At 41.3% G+C, this 20,367-nt stretch overlaps 1 protein-coding gene across 1 annotated transcript in view; it reads left to right on the top strand.

Moving 5' to 3' along the window:
* The window catches only part of kntc1 (kinetochore associated 1), a 73,155-nt gene that overhangs the window by 28,889 nt on the left and 23,899 nt on the right, over window positions 1-20,367 (top strand). The window contains exons 29-44 of the mRNA XM_033972448.2: window positions 537-609; window positions 687-754; window positions 1,651-1,952; window positions 2,672-2,844; window positions 4,623-4,723; window positions 5,439-5,568; window positions 5,633-5,689; window positions 6,742-6,905; window positions 7,627-7,731; window positions 7,827-7,955; window positions 8,635-8,751; window positions 9,083-9,186; window positions 13,767-13,983; window positions 15,004-15,093; window positions 15,176-15,341; window positions 15,423-15,481. Of these exons, the coding sequence (XP_033828339.1) occupies window positions 537-609; window positions 687-754; window positions 1,651-1,952; window positions 2,672-2,844; window positions 4,623-4,723; window positions 5,439-5,568; window positions 5,633-5,689; window positions 6,742-6,905; window positions 7,627-7,731; window positions 7,827-7,955; window positions 8,635-8,751; window positions 9,083-9,186; window positions 13,767-13,983; window positions 15,004-15,093; window positions 15,176-15,341; window positions 15,423-15,481 (2,055 nt within the window). The remainder of the gene's footprint in view (window positions 1-536; window positions 610-686; window positions 755-1,650; window positions 1,953-2,671; window positions 2,845-4,622; window positions 4,724-5,438; window positions 5,569-5,632; window positions 5,690-6,741; window positions 6,906-7,626; window positions 7,732-7,826; window positions 7,956-8,634; window positions 8,752-9,082; window positions 9,187-13,766; window positions 13,984-15,003; window positions 15,094-15,175; window positions 15,342-15,422; window positions 15,482-20,367) is intronic.

The following is a 20,367-nucleotide window of genomic DNA, read 5'->3' as shown; positions in this document are numbered from 1 at the left end:
CTGTGGTCCAAGGGCAGAGCATGAGTAGCAGAGACTGAACAGTACCAGTAGAGAAGAGCAGGGTCGGAGGTGGGAGAGCTGAGGGAGTGGGATCTGGTGAGGAACTAAAATATCCAGATTAACAAAGTCAAAAAGCGAAAAAACATGAACTGAGCCAAGCAGGGAGTACCGCAGACAATCTGGCACTGAGTGTAAGATCCTGGCTCCTCTTATCCTCCCCAGGTGCAGCTGATTGTAGATTAGCTCCAGGTGTGCATGGGAGGAGCCAAGATCTCCGCCCCAGCTCCAGGCTCAGACACAGAAGGGAGGGGGGAAAGAACAAAGAAAAGGCAGGACAGACAGGGATCATGACTACATTACATTGCACTGGAAATGATTGCGCTGACTGTCTCTTTGATTGGAACTAGCCCGCTACCATTGTGCACAAAGATAATTTATTAATCACCAAATCTAAATTAAGTATATACATTTTGATTGTTTTTGGGGTGGCCAGTTGAAAAAGTCAAGTGTGTGTGTTTTGTTGTTTCCTTTAACAGCATAAAAAGGAGCAGATGTCTGTTGCCCAGGTCATGGTGGAAGCTCTTAAATACCTGCAGATCATACAGAAAAGTACGTACGCTCCTTATCATCTTATAATATATGTGCAACCTTTCTTCAGCTTAATGTATTCTATGTGTGTGTTGCAGATGATGGCCTCAAAAGCATGGAGTGTGAAAAAAACCTAGTGATGTTCCACGCTATTTCAAACTTGCAGGTACATCTATACATTCATGGAACTACATTCAGACACAACAAGACCAGCAAACAGATCTTTCAAAATTAGGATATAATATAACACCAGCTTAGGTGTTAACAGTTCTTCAGTACTGTCAGAAGTCAGCTAATATCATGGCCTGTACCCAATTTCATCCTGTGCATTTCAGCAAACTGTGTCTTGCCCCAGTATAGACTGGTGGTTTTCAGATTCTGGAAAGCGATGATAACATACTCCCACACGAGGGGCAGGGCCCACTTCTTCCTATTGTTAGTATTGTACTTTGCCATGAAACATCCAAAAAGTAAAGTGTTGTCAGTGTTAACATCATTGCAAACCTCTGCTCTGGTCTTTGAGATTTGTAACAAGTTATAAACTCTTCATAGTGAATAATTAAGATGCTTGTGATGTAAGTCAATTCAATTTATTTCTAGTCATTGTCACAGAAGAACAACCAAAGTCAAGAATAACATTGGACCACTGTAAACTCTGAACTAGTTCTAGTTTTGGTAAAAACTGGGTGCAGTGCCTTTTAAATTGATGTCATGTTTTAGCTAGGTAGTCAACATGTGTTACTAGGATAAGATGAGGTCTATTGCCATAACATCTTCCACGTGACATCACGTGATATAGTTTTGATTGCCACCTATCTGCCCTCAATATGGTTTACGTTACATTAAGTAGCTGAAAATATATTGGTACAGCAGATCATGATATATATCGATATTTCAATATTTTAACACTCCACTATAGATACTATACTATACTGTAAAAAAACAACAACAAAATGTCAGTTGATTTTATAATTTTTTTAAATAAATTATCAAAATCCTGTCTTGTTCCAGTACAGCCCATCTTTCGTCTCTCATCCCACCTGTATGTGTTACTTTTTATAGGAAGACTTTGATATCTTCTTCACCCCAACCAATTATGAAGACCCACAGATCCGTAAGCAGATCCAGGAGCACCACATCACGGCCTATGAGAACACTCGTGGGCATTGCTCATCTAAGGCCAAGCCCCAGAGGACTCCTGTGATGGCCAACGATCCGGACGGCAAAACCAAGACCATCTCCACCGAGGCTGGGCTGCGACGCCTGGGGAGGCAGCTGCAACGCACAGAGCAGGAACTGTGGTCCGACCTCGCCCACCGAGCTTTGGGAGTGGGCAAAGTGGACAAGGCTCTGAAGATTCTCAGGTCTGCATCCTTTTTCTTCAGCATGATGTGTTTATGGGAAATGGACCCAGCTACCTCTGGGATGTCATGTTAATAACATCATCATCATCTTTTAGTGATCTGGCAACCCTAACTGAGGATTGGATAGTCAGATTTAGATCCAAAATGCAACATTTCATTCATCACCATGTAAAATATTTGTTACTCTGTGGATAAATCAACATTACAATTGTTATCAGTGCTTCTCCTCAGAAACATATTGAATGGCCAGCAGAGGGCAGTTCAAGGCAGTTGTGGAATGTGGAATATATTTTACAGAGTCCACATTTAGTATAAACATTTCCTTCCTTAAATGTTATGTAGACATGTGTTGCAGATTCACTCAAAATTTTTGCTTTAAACTAGAAAAAATAAATTAATGAGGGCACACTTTTTATTGGCTAACCTTGCATGAAGTTCACGAAGTCATGAGAATCCATCCTGACATACTCCTGCTGTAAGGGTCAAATTTTCCCAGTAGCGGGCAGACCAATGACAGAGCAGTATTGAAGTTTTTTTCCGGAAGCCAAAGGTGTAGCGCCCAAGTCAGCTAAAACAAATGTAGAACTCAATTCAGAGTGCTACATATATCAGTCTGGCCTGAGCCAGGTTAAGTGATTCCTGCAGTAGGAGGAGATAGTTGAAGTAGGTGGAGGAAATGAATATGTTTTTAAAAATGTATTCTTTCCCTGTTTGTCCAGCGAGCTTTACGAGCACCACTGTAACACCAGCACAGGCAGAGTGCTGTTCACTGCAGCTAAGACCCTGTGCCAGATGCTAGAGGCAGACGTCCCCATGGTTCTCTGTGAAGGCATGGACCTGCCCGCAGTCATTCACAATCTGGCCTGCCAAGCTACCACTGTCTGTCATTCAGGTAATCTACTGTCTGTGTTATGGTATCTCTTACATGCTATTGCTCAAATCTAACAATACAAACAGCGTGGTACCTATTGCAACCTAGGGATTGACAAAATTCCGAAAAATTAAAAGATAAGAGATTTTGCGAGTTAAATGAAGCATGTCTGTAAATGTTTTTTATCAGTTTATCTTTTTCAGCTTTTCTTATTACAGATGGTATAGTGCACATCTTCAAAACAACTATTTCTATATTATCTTGTATGTAGATTATATATCTTCCATCTTTAACTGCAAAGTATGTACTAATACCAATATCAGTAAAACTAAAATCAAGTGACTTTAACCAAAAGATTACTGATTACTAATAGATTTTTTTTGTTGGTTATTAGAATTGGGATATTGTAGTGATTCCTAGAAAAAACCTTTCATTAATATTGCATCTGGAATGCCCCTGCCTCACATATTAAATTTATCTCACATAAAGAGAAACATGACTTGCCACTTGAAGATTTGTACCGGTAGTCAAGACAAGGAGTCAAACATTTGGTTAGGGAGGTCCCCTGTTTATTTTGCTTTGAGTGCACTAGAATTGGTTAAAGATTAGGGATAGGCACAGATAAGAAGTCATTATGGATTCACAACTAAATGTTGATTTATTAAAGCCAACTTTGAACACCATAAATAAAATAGATAGTTGAGGTAAGGAGTCATGTGGATTTACAGCTAAATGTTCTTCTTTAGAGCAAACATTGAACACCATACCTAGAAAATAAAATTTAAAAAAATACTCAAGACTGCGGCCCTCAGTAGACCCTACTTTGACTACTACTTTCACATTTTTCATGCTTGGCGGTGTTCCAGGAAAGGATGTATAATTTCGGGCACGAATGTAGCATAAACCATTGTGAAACCAATTCAATTAACTTGAAACTGAAATAAGTAAAAACAATAAGGATAGTGATAACCAAAGACTTCCAATATTTAATTAAAAAGCCAAAGACTTAAAGCTTCCATTCCACATCAGGCGGACATGGGCAAACTATGACCCGGGGGCTACACAGGGCCCTTTGGTCTTATTAATCCGCACTGCCGAACATGACCCAATTATATTAAAATAGGAAAGGTAAACCTTGTTCAAAGATTTTCTACTTTGTTTAACTGAAATTGAATAAATTAATGAATTTAATTAATTCATTTGGAAAACAATTTCGACAATGAGCCTTGCATATTCATTCTTAGCTACATGTTAGAGCTTAGGTGTAAATGGGTCTTCCAAATGGACATTGACCCAAAGCATAGTGCTAAACTGTTTACAAAGTGGCTTAAGGGTAACAAAGTCAGTGTTTTGGAGTGGCCATCACAAAGCCCTGATCTCAGTCGTATTGAAGATTTATGAGCATGTGCAATCAACACGACCTACAAACTTGGCTCAGTTACACCAGTTCTGTCAGGGGTGTAATGGGCCAAAATTCCTGCCAACTATTGTGAGAAGCTTGTGTTTGACCCATGTCCTACAGTTTAAAGGCAATGATACCAAATTCTAATGAAATCTATGTAAACGTCTGACTCTGAAGAAAAAAATACAAAAAAAAATTAAAAATAATTCTCTCATTATTCTGGCCTTTGGCAAATAGAAATCATTTTGGTAATCCTAATTGACCTAAAACAGGAAAAAAATGGTCTGATTTAATGTCAAACAGTGAGAATAAAAGCGTATCTGTCTTTTTATATATTGTACATAAACATATTGTTCAGACTGGATATAGCTGACCCTTGTTCTTATGCCTGGTTCAGACTTGCTCTTGGACTGCCTGGAGCTCTGTAAATGCACCAGAATTGCTATGGATGTGTACCACCAGTGTCAGCTTTCAGACAACTACGGCTTCATTGGCAAGGTTTTAATTTCCTACCATTTTGTCTTATATTTATTTACATATATTAAGTTTCACATACATTACCAGTCAAACGTTTGGACACACTTTTTGATTTTTTTTATTTAAACAAAAATGTCCATAGTTCATAGTTTTGATGCCTTAAGTGTAATGTACAAAGTCATATGTAATGTAAACCAAAAAAAAAAAAGAATTCAACTCACTCGCTTTAGATTTTTGAAATTAGCCATCCTTTGCTTTGATCCTGTGCACTCCTGGTTATCACTTTACAGCTTTGCCATGTCAGGGTCAAGAAATGCCATTTGAGGAGACTTCATCATGAAACTCAGAGAGGCCAAGGGTTTGCAACACAGTCAACAAAACAAAGGGCGGATACTTTGAGGAATTTTAATTTAAAACCTAAAAAAATATAGTTATTTGAGCTATTCAACTTTTTTTCTTTACTACACAATTCCATACATGTTGCATATATTTGATGTCTTAAGTATGCATCTAAAATGTAGAAAGTATGAAATTGAGTTTGGAATGCTGGTATTGTGACAAAACTATTTCGATACTAAGGAATAGACTCGATACCGATTTTGATATAAAAACATTCTTTATTAGTCAATAGAATGTAATTTTCAACATTAAATCATAGTACTTTCTTATTATTTCATCTCTTACCTGTGTCCAAACTTGATTGGTAGTGCATTTTCATTTTTGAACTATTTCCCAGGATGTAACCGAGGCAGAGAAAGACCCAAACTACCAGGACGTCTTCAATGAGGACTGTATAGTTCTGGACCCAGTGTCAGTGCTGCCAGTCCAGTACGAGATCACTAACTGCTTACTGCCTATTTCTTATGGTAGGATACTTGGATATTTTTGTTAGAATCTTTCAACAAGTCAGTCACTTTATTCTCCTCACAGATGCCATCTTATATCCACTGGACTGCTCCTGCTTGTCCCACTGCTCATTTGAAGATGGTAGGTTTTTTTTCTTTTGGCATGTTCGACTAGGTATAAACAAAGAAGGATTTGTTGTTTATTGGTTTACATTTTGGATCACTTGCAAAAAAAATAACAAAAATGTAATCTTTATGAATCTGCTCACACAGGGGTACCAATGTAGTGGTTTTACACATATTTTTAAAATTATGTGTGTGTGTGTGTGTGTATATACATATATATATATATATATATATATATATATATATAATACACACACATACGTGTGTGTGGGTGTGTGTGTGTGTGTATGTATATATATATATATATATATCTCTAAGTGTATGTCGCAGTCTGTCCTGGAGGCAAACTGCAGGTAGCTTCTGCGGTTGTAGCACGTTGAGTAGAATTACAGCAGGTTAGGTATGGTTCCATGGTGATGTGTAAAGTTTGTGCGTCGGCTGATCTCACCAGTGAAACTAATTATTAGTGACATGAGAAACTGTAGTTTTTGGGACAGGCTCAAGTAGTATGTGGTGATACTACAACTAATATGTATAAACAAGTCCATATTTTTTTCCTCTGAACACTGGGGTCAAGAATGGGCTCTAAGATTTATTTCGCCTAGTCTGCATTATTTCAATTTTCATATTACTAATCAACGTGTAATATTTCAGTATTTTGGAGATTTTGTTATTTCACTAGTTAAAACAAAAATATGCCAAATGTAGACTGAAGGGACAAGTGAAAGGTATTTTTAATTACAAATCATGTAATGTCTTAAGCGATGATCTTTTTTTCAGGTGATATGTGTTATATTCTGTTTTTCTTTCAGATAAAGATTAACAATTATTAATGTAGTCAATTATTCTAATGAATTTTATTAGTCAAGAAAATATTTCAGCTAGAACTTTCAAACTTCAGGTGAATAATTGGAAAACTGGATCAGTCCTGGTTTAGTCCTGGTTTAGTTTATTACAGTGTTATACCCAGATGGATTTATCAGGGGACAGTAAGACTGGAGGGTGCTGTACTTTGTCAAATGCCTCTGTCTCAAGTGTGTGTGTGTGTGTCTCTGTGTGTGTGCGCAGGCTCTAACTACCTACCCCTGCTCCTCAACCCTCTGAGTAACATGCTGCAGATGCTCCAGGAGTGCAGTCAGCTGGAGCTGGCCCTCCGAGTGCTGGTCAACTTGTACGGCAGCAGCCTACAGCATTGCACCTCCAATGTCATGGACCTGCGCCTTGGCGTACAGGTGACAAACTTTATGATTAATACTATTGTCATTCCTGTATCATATACACACCTGTACACATTGGATACCTAGTCTTGGAATCCCATAACTTGGAATAATTCTTTATAGAAAATTATTTAACAAGCCTGAGTTATCATGAAGGTTATATAAAAATAACAGTAGGATGCTAAGCCTGCATCCTTGACATGGTGAAAAACTCAGCAGTTTGCTTACCCTTTCTAGTTGTTGAAGCGGTTTTGCTGGAGTGTTACACTCACAGATGCTCTGCTTTACTGTTACGGTTACTGCCTTTGAAGCTGAACATTTCAGGGCACATGTTCACGGGATAATTGTTCATTTTTTGAAGGGAAAAGGCTACGTTTAACTATATGGACAACTTGAACTGAGACAATTGAACTTAATCGACATAATTAGAACAATTTTGCAATATTTAGAACTATTAGCAATGGAATAGGGGGAGAATCTACCATACCCTCTAAACATAATGTAACCAACTTCAGCAAATTATCTGTTTTTGCAGCACCTTGTAAAATGTTCATAGATTTTTAATTTATTGGGTTGTAACTATTATGTCTATACAATAACATTTATTTTCTTTTAAAAAGTTAAATAAATTATAACAGTACAACTGGATAACCCTGTCAATAACGGGTGACTGATCTAGTGGCCTTGGCTACAAAATGCTTGTGTTTCATAATGTTGTTTTTGTGTTCTTTTACAGCTATATGATAAGAACACACTGAAGAAATACAACATGTGCTTGAGTGAACTTTGGAAAATTACCATATCCTCCATGAATGCAGTTGTACTGGCTCTGCTGAACAAGGCAAATCACAATAATTACTTAACTTTTTCACCATAACTAGTTTTTGTATATGTATTTCTAACAACACAATTATATTAAACTTTATCATGGTGCAGGTATTCAACTGGAGAATGGTGGACTGTAATTTGGCCATTGGTCTCTGTACACTCCTCTCTGAATCCGAAGTCTTTAAAATCCTGTGGAAAGTTATTGACAACGCCTGGCAGAATTATGACAAGATTTTGGTAAGTTAGGTGATGTATAATTTTCATAACCATTAAGGATATATCAAATTGTAAGCTGCATTGCATTCTTGCTTAGCTCTGCATTAGACAGCAGTGATATGCCATGACTGGAGTCTACTCAAATACAAATACTGAAGTCTACCACACAGTGGCTGTTTTACAATGTGCAGAGTGTAAAGGCATGGTCACCCCATCTGAAGTTAGACTGGGTAGTAAATAGTAAATGCGTAAGAACAAAACTACAAAAGCAAGAAAAGGATCTTTGGCCCAAGTAAGACTACCGCTATGTATTCTCTCAGCAATTAGTCACAGGTTACTTGAATTGTTTAGTTCATTCTTTTATACCAGAAATGGGGGTCTACCCTACAACTATGTGTTTCCCACATGAAACAAGTGTGGCCACTTTAGAGGGAAATACAGATAGTGGTTCCTGGTGTGTTGATCTATTATAGCTTGTCAATTGAAATAATTTCTGGTTTTAGTTTGGAAGATTTGATGAGTGAAGTTGTAGTTTTCCCCTTCATAAAATGGTGGCCAATATGAAATTTTGTGAGTAAAAAACATAATCTAAGATTTGGATATTGTTCCATCCCTTAGCTCTATGTGGATTAGCAAAAGGAAGTGAATTGAAACGATAAACTAGTGCTGGTCTATGTACTTTTCCATTTGTTCATCCAAGGCTGTGGCTAAAGTCGGGGCTAACCTGTGCTGCCTGTATGCTCGGGCCGAGGAGAAAATCAGGTTTCTGTCTGTCATCACTGATGCTGAGTGGGGCATCAAGCTCAGCAAACTGGAGGCGAGTCGTGATTGTTTACTCTCTCCCTATTTTTCTTCTGGCGTGTCTCTCTCCCTTAATTTCCCTCTTTGTTTTTCTCCTCTTTTTCCGTCATTCTCTCTCTCCATCTGTTTCTCATAGTTTCTCTCTATTTATCTCTGTGTGATCCCTCAGTTGTCCAAGTCTGATCCATAGTAAAAGCCGAAGTTCAATCTGTCAACTGGACAGAACGTATTTTTACTATTTATCACTGTCTTTATTCTTTCTCCAGTCTTTCCTTTTCTCTCTCTTTTTCTCTCTCTGTCTTATACACACCTTCTCATTCCCTCTGCTCCTCTCGGTTGTCCCTTAGATCTCCATGCAGCCAGTGTTCCGTCAGCAAGACAAGAGCCAGCTCACCCCAGTGCTGGTGAAGAACAGTCAAATCACTTCAGACATAATCCTCCAGTACTGCAGGTAGCTCTCCTGCTACTAAATCTCTATAGACAAGGCAAGGCAAGTTTATTTGTATAGCACAATTCATACACAAAGTAATTCAAAGTCCTTTACAGAATAAGAAAGACATTTAAAATCATACAAATCAACACAAATAATCAGCATAAAATTAACATTAAAACAGAAGAGTGCAGAGTAAAAACCTATAGTATTTTAATATATCTATTCTGAAGAATTAAGACTTAGACTAATTCAAAAATATTCTATATATATTAAATATGGCTTTCATACTAACATCGAACTTTCCTACTGTACCAGATGTTTTCCCATGTATGCAAAATTTCTTTGCTCCTGTACAGATATTGTATAAGCAGCTATTGAGGTCAAATTAATTCTGCTGCATACTGTCTGCATCAAATTCTATCAGTGTTTTACTCTCCAATAATCAGGAAATGTGCGTTAGCATGCTAGTTGTAAGCTTTTACATCACTGAGAAACTCTGCACTGATCTGAGATTTGTGAAAAGCGCTCATAAACTTATCGCAGTGAATAATTATGATGTGCAGAATGCATAAGGTAAGTGAGAATTAACTTTGGATCAGACCATTTAAAATTAACTAGTTTGTCATGTTTTTAAAACTGTAAAAATCAGGTATAGTGCCTTTACACTTTCAGAAGGTATGGGGGAAAAGTTACTTTTGTTTAATTTCACTTTTGTTTATTTATACTGACAGAGAAGACATTGAATTTTGTGCCAGATTCGTTTCATCTGGACAGGCTCAGCATATTAACCATAAAACAGGTCTACAAATCTGACTGAAAAAAGCTAATTCTACCACATCACATTCGAACCTGTCCTTCAGCACTATTTAAAAGAGGGGGTATTAACACTTCTTCGGGGTATCAATTGCTAACATATTTAGATCACCATGTTACATATTATGTTTTGAAAATGCTGTATTAAATGCATGTATTAACATGTTGAATAAGCCCCTCCCCGAACCGCCACCTTAACGTGGTGGAGGGGTTTGAGCACCCGACTGATCCTGAGAGCTATGTTGTCGGGGGCTTCATGCCCCTGGTAGGGTCACCCATGGCAAACAGGTCCTGGGAGACGGGTCTGACTAAGAGCGGTTCAGAAGCCCCCCATGAAGAGACAAACAACAAGGCAAACTACGTCGCACGGACTGGCGTTACCGGGGCCCCACCCTGCAGCCAGGCCTGGGGTGGGTGCTCGGCAGCGAGTGCCTGGTGGCCGGGCCTTTCCCCACGGGGCTCGGCCAGGCCCAGCCCGAAGGAACGACGTGGGGCCGTCCTCCCACCACCTGTGAGAGGAGCCGTGAGGGGCGGGTGCGGAGAGATCTGGGCGGCAGTCGAAGGCGGGGACCTCGATGACCGGATCTGAGCCTGAGCTTGTGCGGGAGGTTGAGCGTTATCGGCTAGATATAGTCAGCCTCACCTCCACGCACAGCTTGGGCTCTGGAACCCAACTTCTTGAGTGGGGTTGGACTCTCCATTTCTCTGGCGTTGCCCGCGGGGAGCGGCGGCGAGCTGGTGTGGGCTTGCTCATTGCCCCACAGCTCAGCCGCTGCGTGTTGGGGTTCACTCCGGTGAACGAGTCGCGTCCCTGCGCCTTCGGGTCGGGGACAGGTCTCTCACTGTTGTGTCGGCCTACGGGCCAAGCAGCAGTGCGGAGTACCCGGCCTTCTTGGAGTCCCTGGGAGGGGTACTAGACAGTGCACCAACCGGGACTCCGTTGTTCTCCTGGGGGACTTCAACGCCCATGCGGGTAACGACAGTGACACTTGGAGGGGCGTGATTGGGAGGAACGGCCTCCCCGATCTGAACCCGAGCGGTGTTTTGTTATTGGACTTCTGTGCTAGTCACAGTTTGTCCATAACAAACACCATGTTCGAGCACAAGGGTGTCCATCGGTGCACGTGGCACCAGGGCACTCTAGGTCGGAGGTCGATGATCGACTTTGTTGTCGTGTCATCTGACCTCCGACCGCGTGTCTTGGACACTCGGGTGAAGAGAGGGGCTGAGCTGTCAACTGATCACCACCTGGTGGTGAGTTGGATCCGCTGGCGGAGGAGGAAGCCGGACAGACCTGGCAGGCCCAAGCGCATTGTGAGGGTCTGCTGGGAACGTCTGGCGGAGCCCTCTGTCAGGGGGGTCTTCAACTCCCACCTCCGGGAGAGCTTCTCCCTGATCCCGGGGGAGGTTGGAGACATGGACTCCGAGTGGGCCATGTTCTCCACCTCTATTGTCGATGCGGCTGCTTGTAGCTGTGGTCGTAAGGTCTGTGGTGCTTGTCGCGGCGGCAATCCCCGAACCCGGTGGTGGACACCGGAAGTAAGGGATGCCGTCAAGCTGAAGGAGTCCTATCGAACCTTGTTGGCTCGTGGGACTCCTGAGGCAGCCGATGAGTACCGGCGGGCCAAGCGTGCCGCGGCTCGGGCAGTCACAGAGGCAAAAACGGGGTGGTGGTCCCTCTGTATAAGAAGGGGGACCGGAGGGTGTGTTCCAATTACAGGGGAATCACACTCCTCAGCCTTCCCGGTAAGGTCTACTCCAGGGTACTGGAGAGGAGAATCCGACCAATAGTCGAACCTCGGATTCAGGAGAAGCAGTGTGGTTTTCGTCCTGGTCGCGGAACACTGGACCAGCTCTATACTCTCCATCGGGTCCTCGAGGGCTCATGGGAGTATGCCCAACCAGTTCACATGTGTTTTGTGGATCTGGAGAAGGCATTCGACCGTGTCCCTCGTGGTGTCCTTTGGGGGGTGCTCTGGGAGTATGGGGTCCGGGGCTCTTTGTTAAGGGCTGTCCGGTCCCTGTATGACCGGAGCAGGAGCTGTGTTCGCATTGCCGGCAGTAAGTCAGACCTGTTCCCGGTGCATGTTGGACTCCGCCAGGGCTGCCCTTTGTCACCGGTTCTGTTCATTATATTTATGGACAGAATTTCTAGGCGCAGCCAGGGGCCGGAGGGGGTCTGGTTTGGGAACCACAGGATTTCATCTCTGCTGTTTGCAGATGATGTTGTCCTGATAGCTTCTTCGAGCCAGGACCTGCAACAGGCACTGGGGCGGTTTGCAGCCGAGTGTGAAGCGGCTGGGATGAGAATCAGCTCCTCCAAATCCGAGGCCATGGTTCTCGACTGGAAAAAGATGGTTTGCTCTCTCCGGGTGGGTGGTGAGTCTCTGCCCCAAGTGGAGGAGTTCAAGTATCTCGGGGTCTTGTTCACGAGTGAGGGAAGGATGGAGCGTGAGATTGACAGGCGGATCGGTGCAGCGTCTGCAGTGATGCGGTCGCTGTATCAGTCCGTTGTGGTGAAGAAGGAGCTGAGCCCAAAAGCGAAGCTCTCTATTTACCGGTCAATCTACGTTCCTACCCTCACCTATGGTCATGAGCTCTGGGTAATGACCGAAAGGACAAGTTCGCGGATACAAGCGGCTGAAATGGGCTTCCTCCACGGAGTGGCCGGGTGCACCCTTAGGGATAGGGTGAGGAGCTCGGTCACACGGGAGGAGCTCGGAGTAGAGCCGCTGCTCCTACACGTTGAGAGGAACCAGTTGAGGTGGCTCGGGCATCTGCTCAGGATGCCTCCTGGATGCCTCCCTAGGGAGGTGTTCTGGGCATGTCCCACCGGGAGGAGGCCCCGGGGAAGACCCAGGACACGCTGGAGGGACTATGTCTCTCGGCTGGCCTGGGAACACCTTGGGGTCCCACCGGAGGAGCTGGAGGACGTGTCCGGGGTGAGGGAAGTTAGACTTGCTGCCCCCGCGATGTTGAATAAGTTTCACTTTCCCCCTTCCTTTGCCCACGTTAAGTCACTCCCCCTTCAGAGCGCTATCACATTACAATTGGCATGCATTTTGTTAATGAAACTACTGCATCGGGTTTATAGTTGTAGTGTATTGTTTTGCATCATGCTTTTGTATATTTATGAAAAACTGTCATGCGGAAGCATGGGTGAGGTAGACTTGTGGCCTGAGCACTGGACAGAATCAAATAGCTAACTGCACGGAGGGTTTGAATAGTGCCCATGAGAGATTGCGAGGGCTGGGGGAAAAAAATAAATTAAATCAATTTATTTGGAAGAAAATCCATTTTTATTTTTTCTACTTTCCGTCATTGGAAATTGCATTGAAAAGAAATGCTGCTCACTGCAGTCAAAAGGACATGCAGCGCTGACTGCTTTGAGGTCAGTGACTTGCGTGTTTAATGCAGTAGTTGGCCAGTGGGTTAAATATGATCACTGATTGCAATCTTTTTAGTTGACCATTTTCTGTAGTTTGTAGAACATTTTTAGTGGAGAGAGGGAAAAAATTGAAAATGGATTTTTGGAGAAAAAAATCAAATCTATCTATTTTCAAGTAAAATTGCCCAGCCCTAGATCACTTGATTACTCAAACATGCATGTGTGACATATTAAACCTCTTCAGGCATGTTTTGATGAGGGAACGTTATAACATGGTTGAAAGCTCCAAAAAGTCTATTTTGCATAATATCCCCCTTTTTAACTATAAGGAATCTAGGATGTTGTGATGTCACATGAATCCAGCGGAGTTCTCATAGAGCTGTGCTGTTGTGTGCAGTACGTACGACCTTGCCCAGGACAGTGTGATAAACCAGTACATCACCACTCTGCTGCTGCTCCAGGAGGACGTGGAGGGAGTTGGCTCCAGCGGCACAGACCAGCGTGTGGACAGCAGACAGGAGCAGGACCAGGCTCTAGAGAGAGTCCTGCAGATCATCCCCAAGCTCCACAGCACCAGCGAGCTCACAGACAATCTGTGTGCAGCTGTCTTCAAGGTAAGCAACCAGGACACGAGCATTCACTTGCCTGGGAGCCAGAATACCCACTTCTTCAATACGTTGTGAATATGTGTGTTTGGTCTGTGGTGAATCTCCGTGAATTTAAATGGATGTGATTGACGGATAGATTAGCCAATCAGGGACACGCATGGCCCATCACAACAATTATGGCTACTTACATGTAAAAAAAGGAAAAAATATTACTGGGGACTGAAAAACATGGCAGATTTCTGCAGAATTCATGATTGAAGTACTACACTCTTTTAATCTGAGATAAGAGAAATGCTGTTTTGCTTGTAAATGATAGGTGACCAATAAGCTCCTTCGTTTCATGTGTCACTGAAAAAACTAATCTGGTTGGACAATCATGTTTGGTTCTGACTCAAAATGCCACAGAGGACATGGGAACCAGACTGATAACCCTCTGAATATAAAGATACCATTCTGGATTTACCAAGTAAAGCTTTCACACTTAATCACAGTGTACTGTAAAAACTCTAAGCTATATGCTAAGTAAACAGAATCATAAACCACACGCCTAGTAGACCTAGAACAATTGTAGACATTTTGCAGATATGTGATTCTTGAATTTTACATTTCATGGTACACTGTTTAACTTTTCTGGTGGAAGGTGTGCTACATTTTCTCCATGGAGAAGTTATTACTTTGACAGGAATGTTTCACAGTATGGCATTTAACTTGTCTATCTCTACAGAGAAAAGCAGGTCATGCTTCAAGGCCAAGTTACTTGTCAGATTTGTGCAGAAGTGAACATTTTAATAATCAATAAAATACTGAACAGAAATGTTAAATGTTATAACATTTCCTCATTTCAAAGAGACAAAAAGAAAAGTTGCGCAGTGCACCTTTAATATTTTATTGTTTTCTTTTATTCCTGGAAATGAATGTATTAGAGACATGTATTGTCTATAGTTTAAAAAAGTACAATTGGATAGTTGACAACAATATGCACATTTAGTATCTTTATTTTATGTATAAAGTAGCTTCTGCCTACAGCTCAGCCCATACAACTACGAGAGAATTGAAGTTGTGCTGAAGATTCTGGAGGTGGCAGATGAAAATGTGCCCTCCTTTTCAGTTTGCCAGGTAAAAGACACACACACAGATATATACATAGTAATAATCAGGCAGGTTAGTGAGTGGACTTCAGTTGTGTTGTGATCCACAGGCCATGGCTCTGCTCAAACACCTGAAGTCCTATAAGCGAGTGTCTGCTCCCTCGAACACGGAGAACACATATCTCCTGGAAAACAACCTTCTCCCCAACCAGCTGTCCAACACACGGCTGCCCTTCCACCTGCTAATGCAGACGAAACACTTCTGGAAGATCATCTGTTAGTGATATGCTTCTGCACTCACAAGCATGTCTGTCTTCTCCTGATTTTGTGGATGTTTTTGGTTTTTTTTGTCTATAGCTCCAGAACTTACTGAAGAGACATTTCCCACTCTGCTCCTGATCAGCAAACTTATGAAGGTAAATGATTTGTTGAAATCAGAAGTTTACATACACTACATGAAAGTACTTGTTTTTCTCACTGTTGGACATGAAATCAGACTAAACCTTTCCCGTTTTAGGTCAATTAAGTTTGCTAAGATTGCTCAATTTGCCATATGCCAGAATAATGAGAGAAGGGTTTTTTTAGACAGTGTTTCATCACTTTCTTCAAAGTCAGAAGTTTACATACACATTTCATTAGTATTTGGTACCATTGCCTTTAAACTGTATAACTTTGGTCAAATATTTTGGATATCCTGCCACGAGCTTCTCACAATACTTGGCAGGATTTTTGGCCCATTCCTCCTGACAGAACTAGTGTAACTGAGCCAAGTTTGTAGGCTGCCTTACTTGCATATGCCTTTTCAGGTTTGCCCATACATTTTCAATAGGATTGAGATCAGGGCTTTGTGATGACCACTCCAAAACATTGACTTTGTTATTCTTAAGCCATTTTTAACCAGTTTGGCAGTATGTTTCGGGTCATTTTCTCTTTCCAAGACCCATTTGCGCTCAAGCTTTAACTTCCTGGTTGAGGTTTTGAGATGTTGCTTCAGTATTTCCACATAATATTCTTTCATGATACCATCTATTTTGTGAAGTGCACCTGTCCCTCCTGCAGCAAAACAACTTACAACATCTTGCTGCCACCCATATATTTCACAGTTGGGATGGTGTTCTCAAACTTGTTAGCTTCCCACTTTTTCCTGCAAACACAACAATGCTCAATATGGCTAAACAGGTCAATTTTTGTTTTGTCAGACCACACATGTCTCCAGAAATTAAGGTCTTTGTCCCTGTGTTCATTTGCAAACAAAAATCTGTCTTTTTTATGTTTCTTTTGGAGTAATGGCTTCTTCCTGGCAGAGTGGCCTTTCAGCCCATGTCGGTACAGTGCTAGTTTCATTGTGGATAATGACCTTTGGCCAGCATCTTCACAAAGTCTTTCGCTTTTGTTCTTGGGCTGATATGCACACAGACCAAAGCAGGTTCATCTCTGGGACACCTTCCTGAGTGGTATGATGACTGGACATTCACATGGTGTTTTTACTTGCGTATAATTGTTGGGACACCCAAGGATAAGCCAGGCTTGTGCAAGTCCACAATTCTCTTCATGATATCTTGGCTGATTTCTTTTGACTTTGCTTCTTTGTGTAACATCATGGGAGTGTGTTTCAGGTGTGCCTTCATATATATCCACAGGTGTATTTCTAATTTCTAACTCAAATGTTGTCTATAAACCTATCAGAAGCTTCCAAAGACATCATCTGGGTTTTTCAAAATCATTTAAATGCATAGTAATCTTACTGCATGTAAACTTCTGACTTTTGAATAATTGTCAAAACCTCTGTCATTCTTTCGGCATTTAGCTAATAGAAATAACTTTGGTAATCATAATTGACCTAAAACGGGAAAAGTTTAGTCTCATTTCATGTTAGACAGTGGGGGGAAAAAAGTGCATGGGTATTTTTATATAGTGTATGAAAAAGTTTGTGTGTGTGTACCAGATTTTCCGAACTATTCGTTGCTCCGGAATATAAGTTGCACCAACGAAAATATGCGTAATAATGAAGAAAAAACATATAAGTCACACTGGACTATAAATCGCATTTTTGGGGAAATTTATTTAACAAAATCTGAGACCAGGAACAGACATTTTATTTTTAAAGGTAAGCTATAAGAATAACATTAAAATAGGTAACAACAGGCTGAATAGTAGCACAGCACGCTAATGGAACACATAGACAACGAACTGTCTGGTATGTTTATGTAAGACATTATCAATTAATCCAATACGCTACGCTAATGTAACATGCAGTTTGTCCACAAACACAAGAGATGCAAGAGTTCTTTTCACTGACGATTACTGTGGTCTTATTTCTTCATAATGGTTCACACTGTAGAACTAGCAAACACATAAAATGTAAAATAAGCTCTTGCTAATATTACATATACACACAAAACTGAATTAAATGCATGGAAAATATACATACCACTTTGGGCTGCTTGTAAACAGGTGAACCAAAATTTATTTATTTTATATATTTTAGTTTTTATTTTTTTATTTATTTATTTAAAAAACGGTGCATATTAATCAACATTTGCATGTAAATATGCCAGAGTTAGCCAGGTGGCTATTTTTCATCTGTAGTCCCTTGACAGATGTTAGGTGTCACTTCTACATAAAATAAAATCACATTACAAAGTTAAAATTCATCATCCTAAAAAGTACATTACTTCAGACAACTCGATTACAAGCATTCACCTGCAATCAAACAGACCAAACAGTCCCCCTTTTAATTGTTTCTTAAATAGTGCTCTGTTGGGTCAGACTTCACATTAGCATAAAAGGCTGAACTGGAAAACAGGAAGTAGTTTTCATGACCTTAGCTAAACTTATGATAAACTAAACATTTACAATATTGTCCCAATTTGGTGGGAAATTATGAGTTCATGCTTATCTGAACCCATAAGATGCTTAGATGTACGATGTAGACATTTAACATCTGCGCTAAAAGCACAGTGTATTCTCTTACCGGTAACATAGGAGTTGAAGAAACAGTGTCTCCAGTGTGGGACCTTTACAGTGTCTCGCAGTCAAAGTGCTGTGCGTAACTCCGCTAAAAAAAACTCGAGCTTGTGTGCGAAAAGGTTGTGAACAATATACAAATATAATACATTGCTTACAAAACGTTCTGTTTCCCATGTAACAGTTGTCATTTCTCGTAATCTCAGAAAACTCAGACGTAACTGATACATTTTGGTCAAGGTCACATTTCTCATTTCTTCACAATAGCCTCCTTCATACACGAGTGCATGACACACCCACTCGGGGAGGATTTTAAAACACTGGTGTAATCTCAGTTTTTTAGACTCTGTGTTAGACTGCATTAGACTCTGCATTTGATTCTGCTTTGAATTTGCTTTGAATTTTGCTGTATGCTGCCTTTAACCCGACTGTACAATCAAGATCTACAGATCTTCCTGTGCCTCTGCGCCTGTTCTTCCTACAACAGAACCGAAACTGACAAGATGCAGCCAGATGAGTTCATGTAAAGCGCCATAATCATCTTCCTTTGCTCAGGAAACCGCAGAGTGAAATCTTAGTTATCAAAATAAAAGTATGTGCTTCCCAGCGCTGCTTTTGGTATTAATCACCATAAGGAGAAAACAAAAGCAAATTAAACCCGCAAGCGGCACTCCCTGTGAGTGGCGATAATGCGCCACTTGTCCCTTTTTTATTGCGGCTTTGGGCTGCATTTGTCACCAAACAAGTTAAAACACATTGGAAGTGCTGATGCACAAAATGCAAAAACATGGGTTTTCCAGGCATCGCCATGGCAACACCGTGCAAAATACAAACTTGGCCCCTGGACTTTTTTGACGAGGACGACCTGAAGAATCACTGTGCCAAATTTTATGTTCGTCGTTGACGGTAATAGGTCGTTATAAGACTTTGAAATGTACGAAAATTTGGAAATTTTCCCATTAGGATTACATGGGCGCTTTCGCGCATCGCCATGGCAACCCAGTGAAAAATATGACTTGGGTCTGATTGACCTTTTTGATCAGGATGACATGAAGAGTCATGGTGCCAAATTTCACATTATTCCATGAAACTAATATTTTTCACATGAATGGGAAAAATTGGGAGGTTTCCCATTAGGATAACATTGGCAGTTTGGTGCATCACCATGGCAACACGGTGCATAAAATGACATAGGTCTGATTGACTTTATTGATTGGGATGACCCAATGGAATTTTGTGTCAAATTTGGTAACATTTGGGAAAACTAAATTTTCGGCCTTCCATACAAATATATTAGATGTTCTGTAGGAGGCGCTATCGCGCCAATTTAGTTTCTGTACAGTTATTTTCAGCCCAGCCGGTGAAGCGCCTTCAGAGGAGTTGACGAAATAACGAGGTCAGCGAAAACGCTGACTCGGCATTTTGGAATTTTCAATCCAAGATGACCGACTTCCGGTGTGTCAGAGGGCGTGGCCATAATAATGTTTTGTTTGGCATCACTTGAAGAATTCATGTACCAAATTTCGTGGCTATATGAAAAAGTTGACGTCGACGTCTCCCATTGACGTAAAAAATTTGACTTTTGTAGGGGGCGCTGTCGCGCCATTTTTTTATGGCCAATGATGCACCACATACAAAAAATAATTTTTCGCCAGACCTGAATTATGGGCAAAATTTGGTGAGTTTTTGAATATGTTCAAGGGGTCAAATTACTGCTCAAAGAGCAGCAGAAGAAGAAGAAAAAAATAAAAATTAAAGCCACAAGCGGCATCGAACAGCCCTCGCGGGCCATGCTTTGCACTCAGCCGACCCGGCACTCCCTGTGAGTGGCGCTGACGCGCCACTTGTCCCTTTTTTATTGCGGCTTTGGGCTGCCCTTGTCACCAAACAAGTCAAAACACATCGGAAGTGCTGATGCACAAAATGCAAAAACATGGGTTTTCCAGGCATCGCCATGGCAACACCGTGCAAAATACAAACTTGGCCCCTGGACCTTTTTGACGGTGACGACCTGAAGAATCACTGTGCCAAATTTCCCATTCCTCAATGAAGTGAATAAGTCGTTATAAGACTTTGAAATGCATGAAAATTTGGAAATTTTCCCATTAGGATTACATAGGCGCCATGGCAACCCAGTGAAAAATATGACTTGGGTCTGATTGACTTTTTTGATCAGGATGACATGAGTCTTGGTACCAAATTTCACATTATTTTTCAATTCAATTCATTTATTTTTGTAACGCCCAAAATCACAACAACAGTTGTCTCGAAGGGCGTTCATGTTTTGGTTGATGGGGGAAACCGGAGTACCCGGAGGAAACCCATCCAGACACGG

Source organism: Periophthalmus magnuspinnatus, chromosome 9, assembly GCF_009829125.3.
Source record: "Periophthalmus magnuspinnatus isolate fPerMag1 chromosome 9, fPerMag1.2.pri, whole genome shotgun sequence".
NCBI lineage: Eukaryota > Metazoa > Chordata > Actinopteri > Gobiiformes > Gobiidae > Periophthalmus > Periophthalmus magnuspinnatus.
Note: the sequence above shows the minus strand (reverse complement) of the source record. Positions and strands in the feature narration are given on the sequence as shown.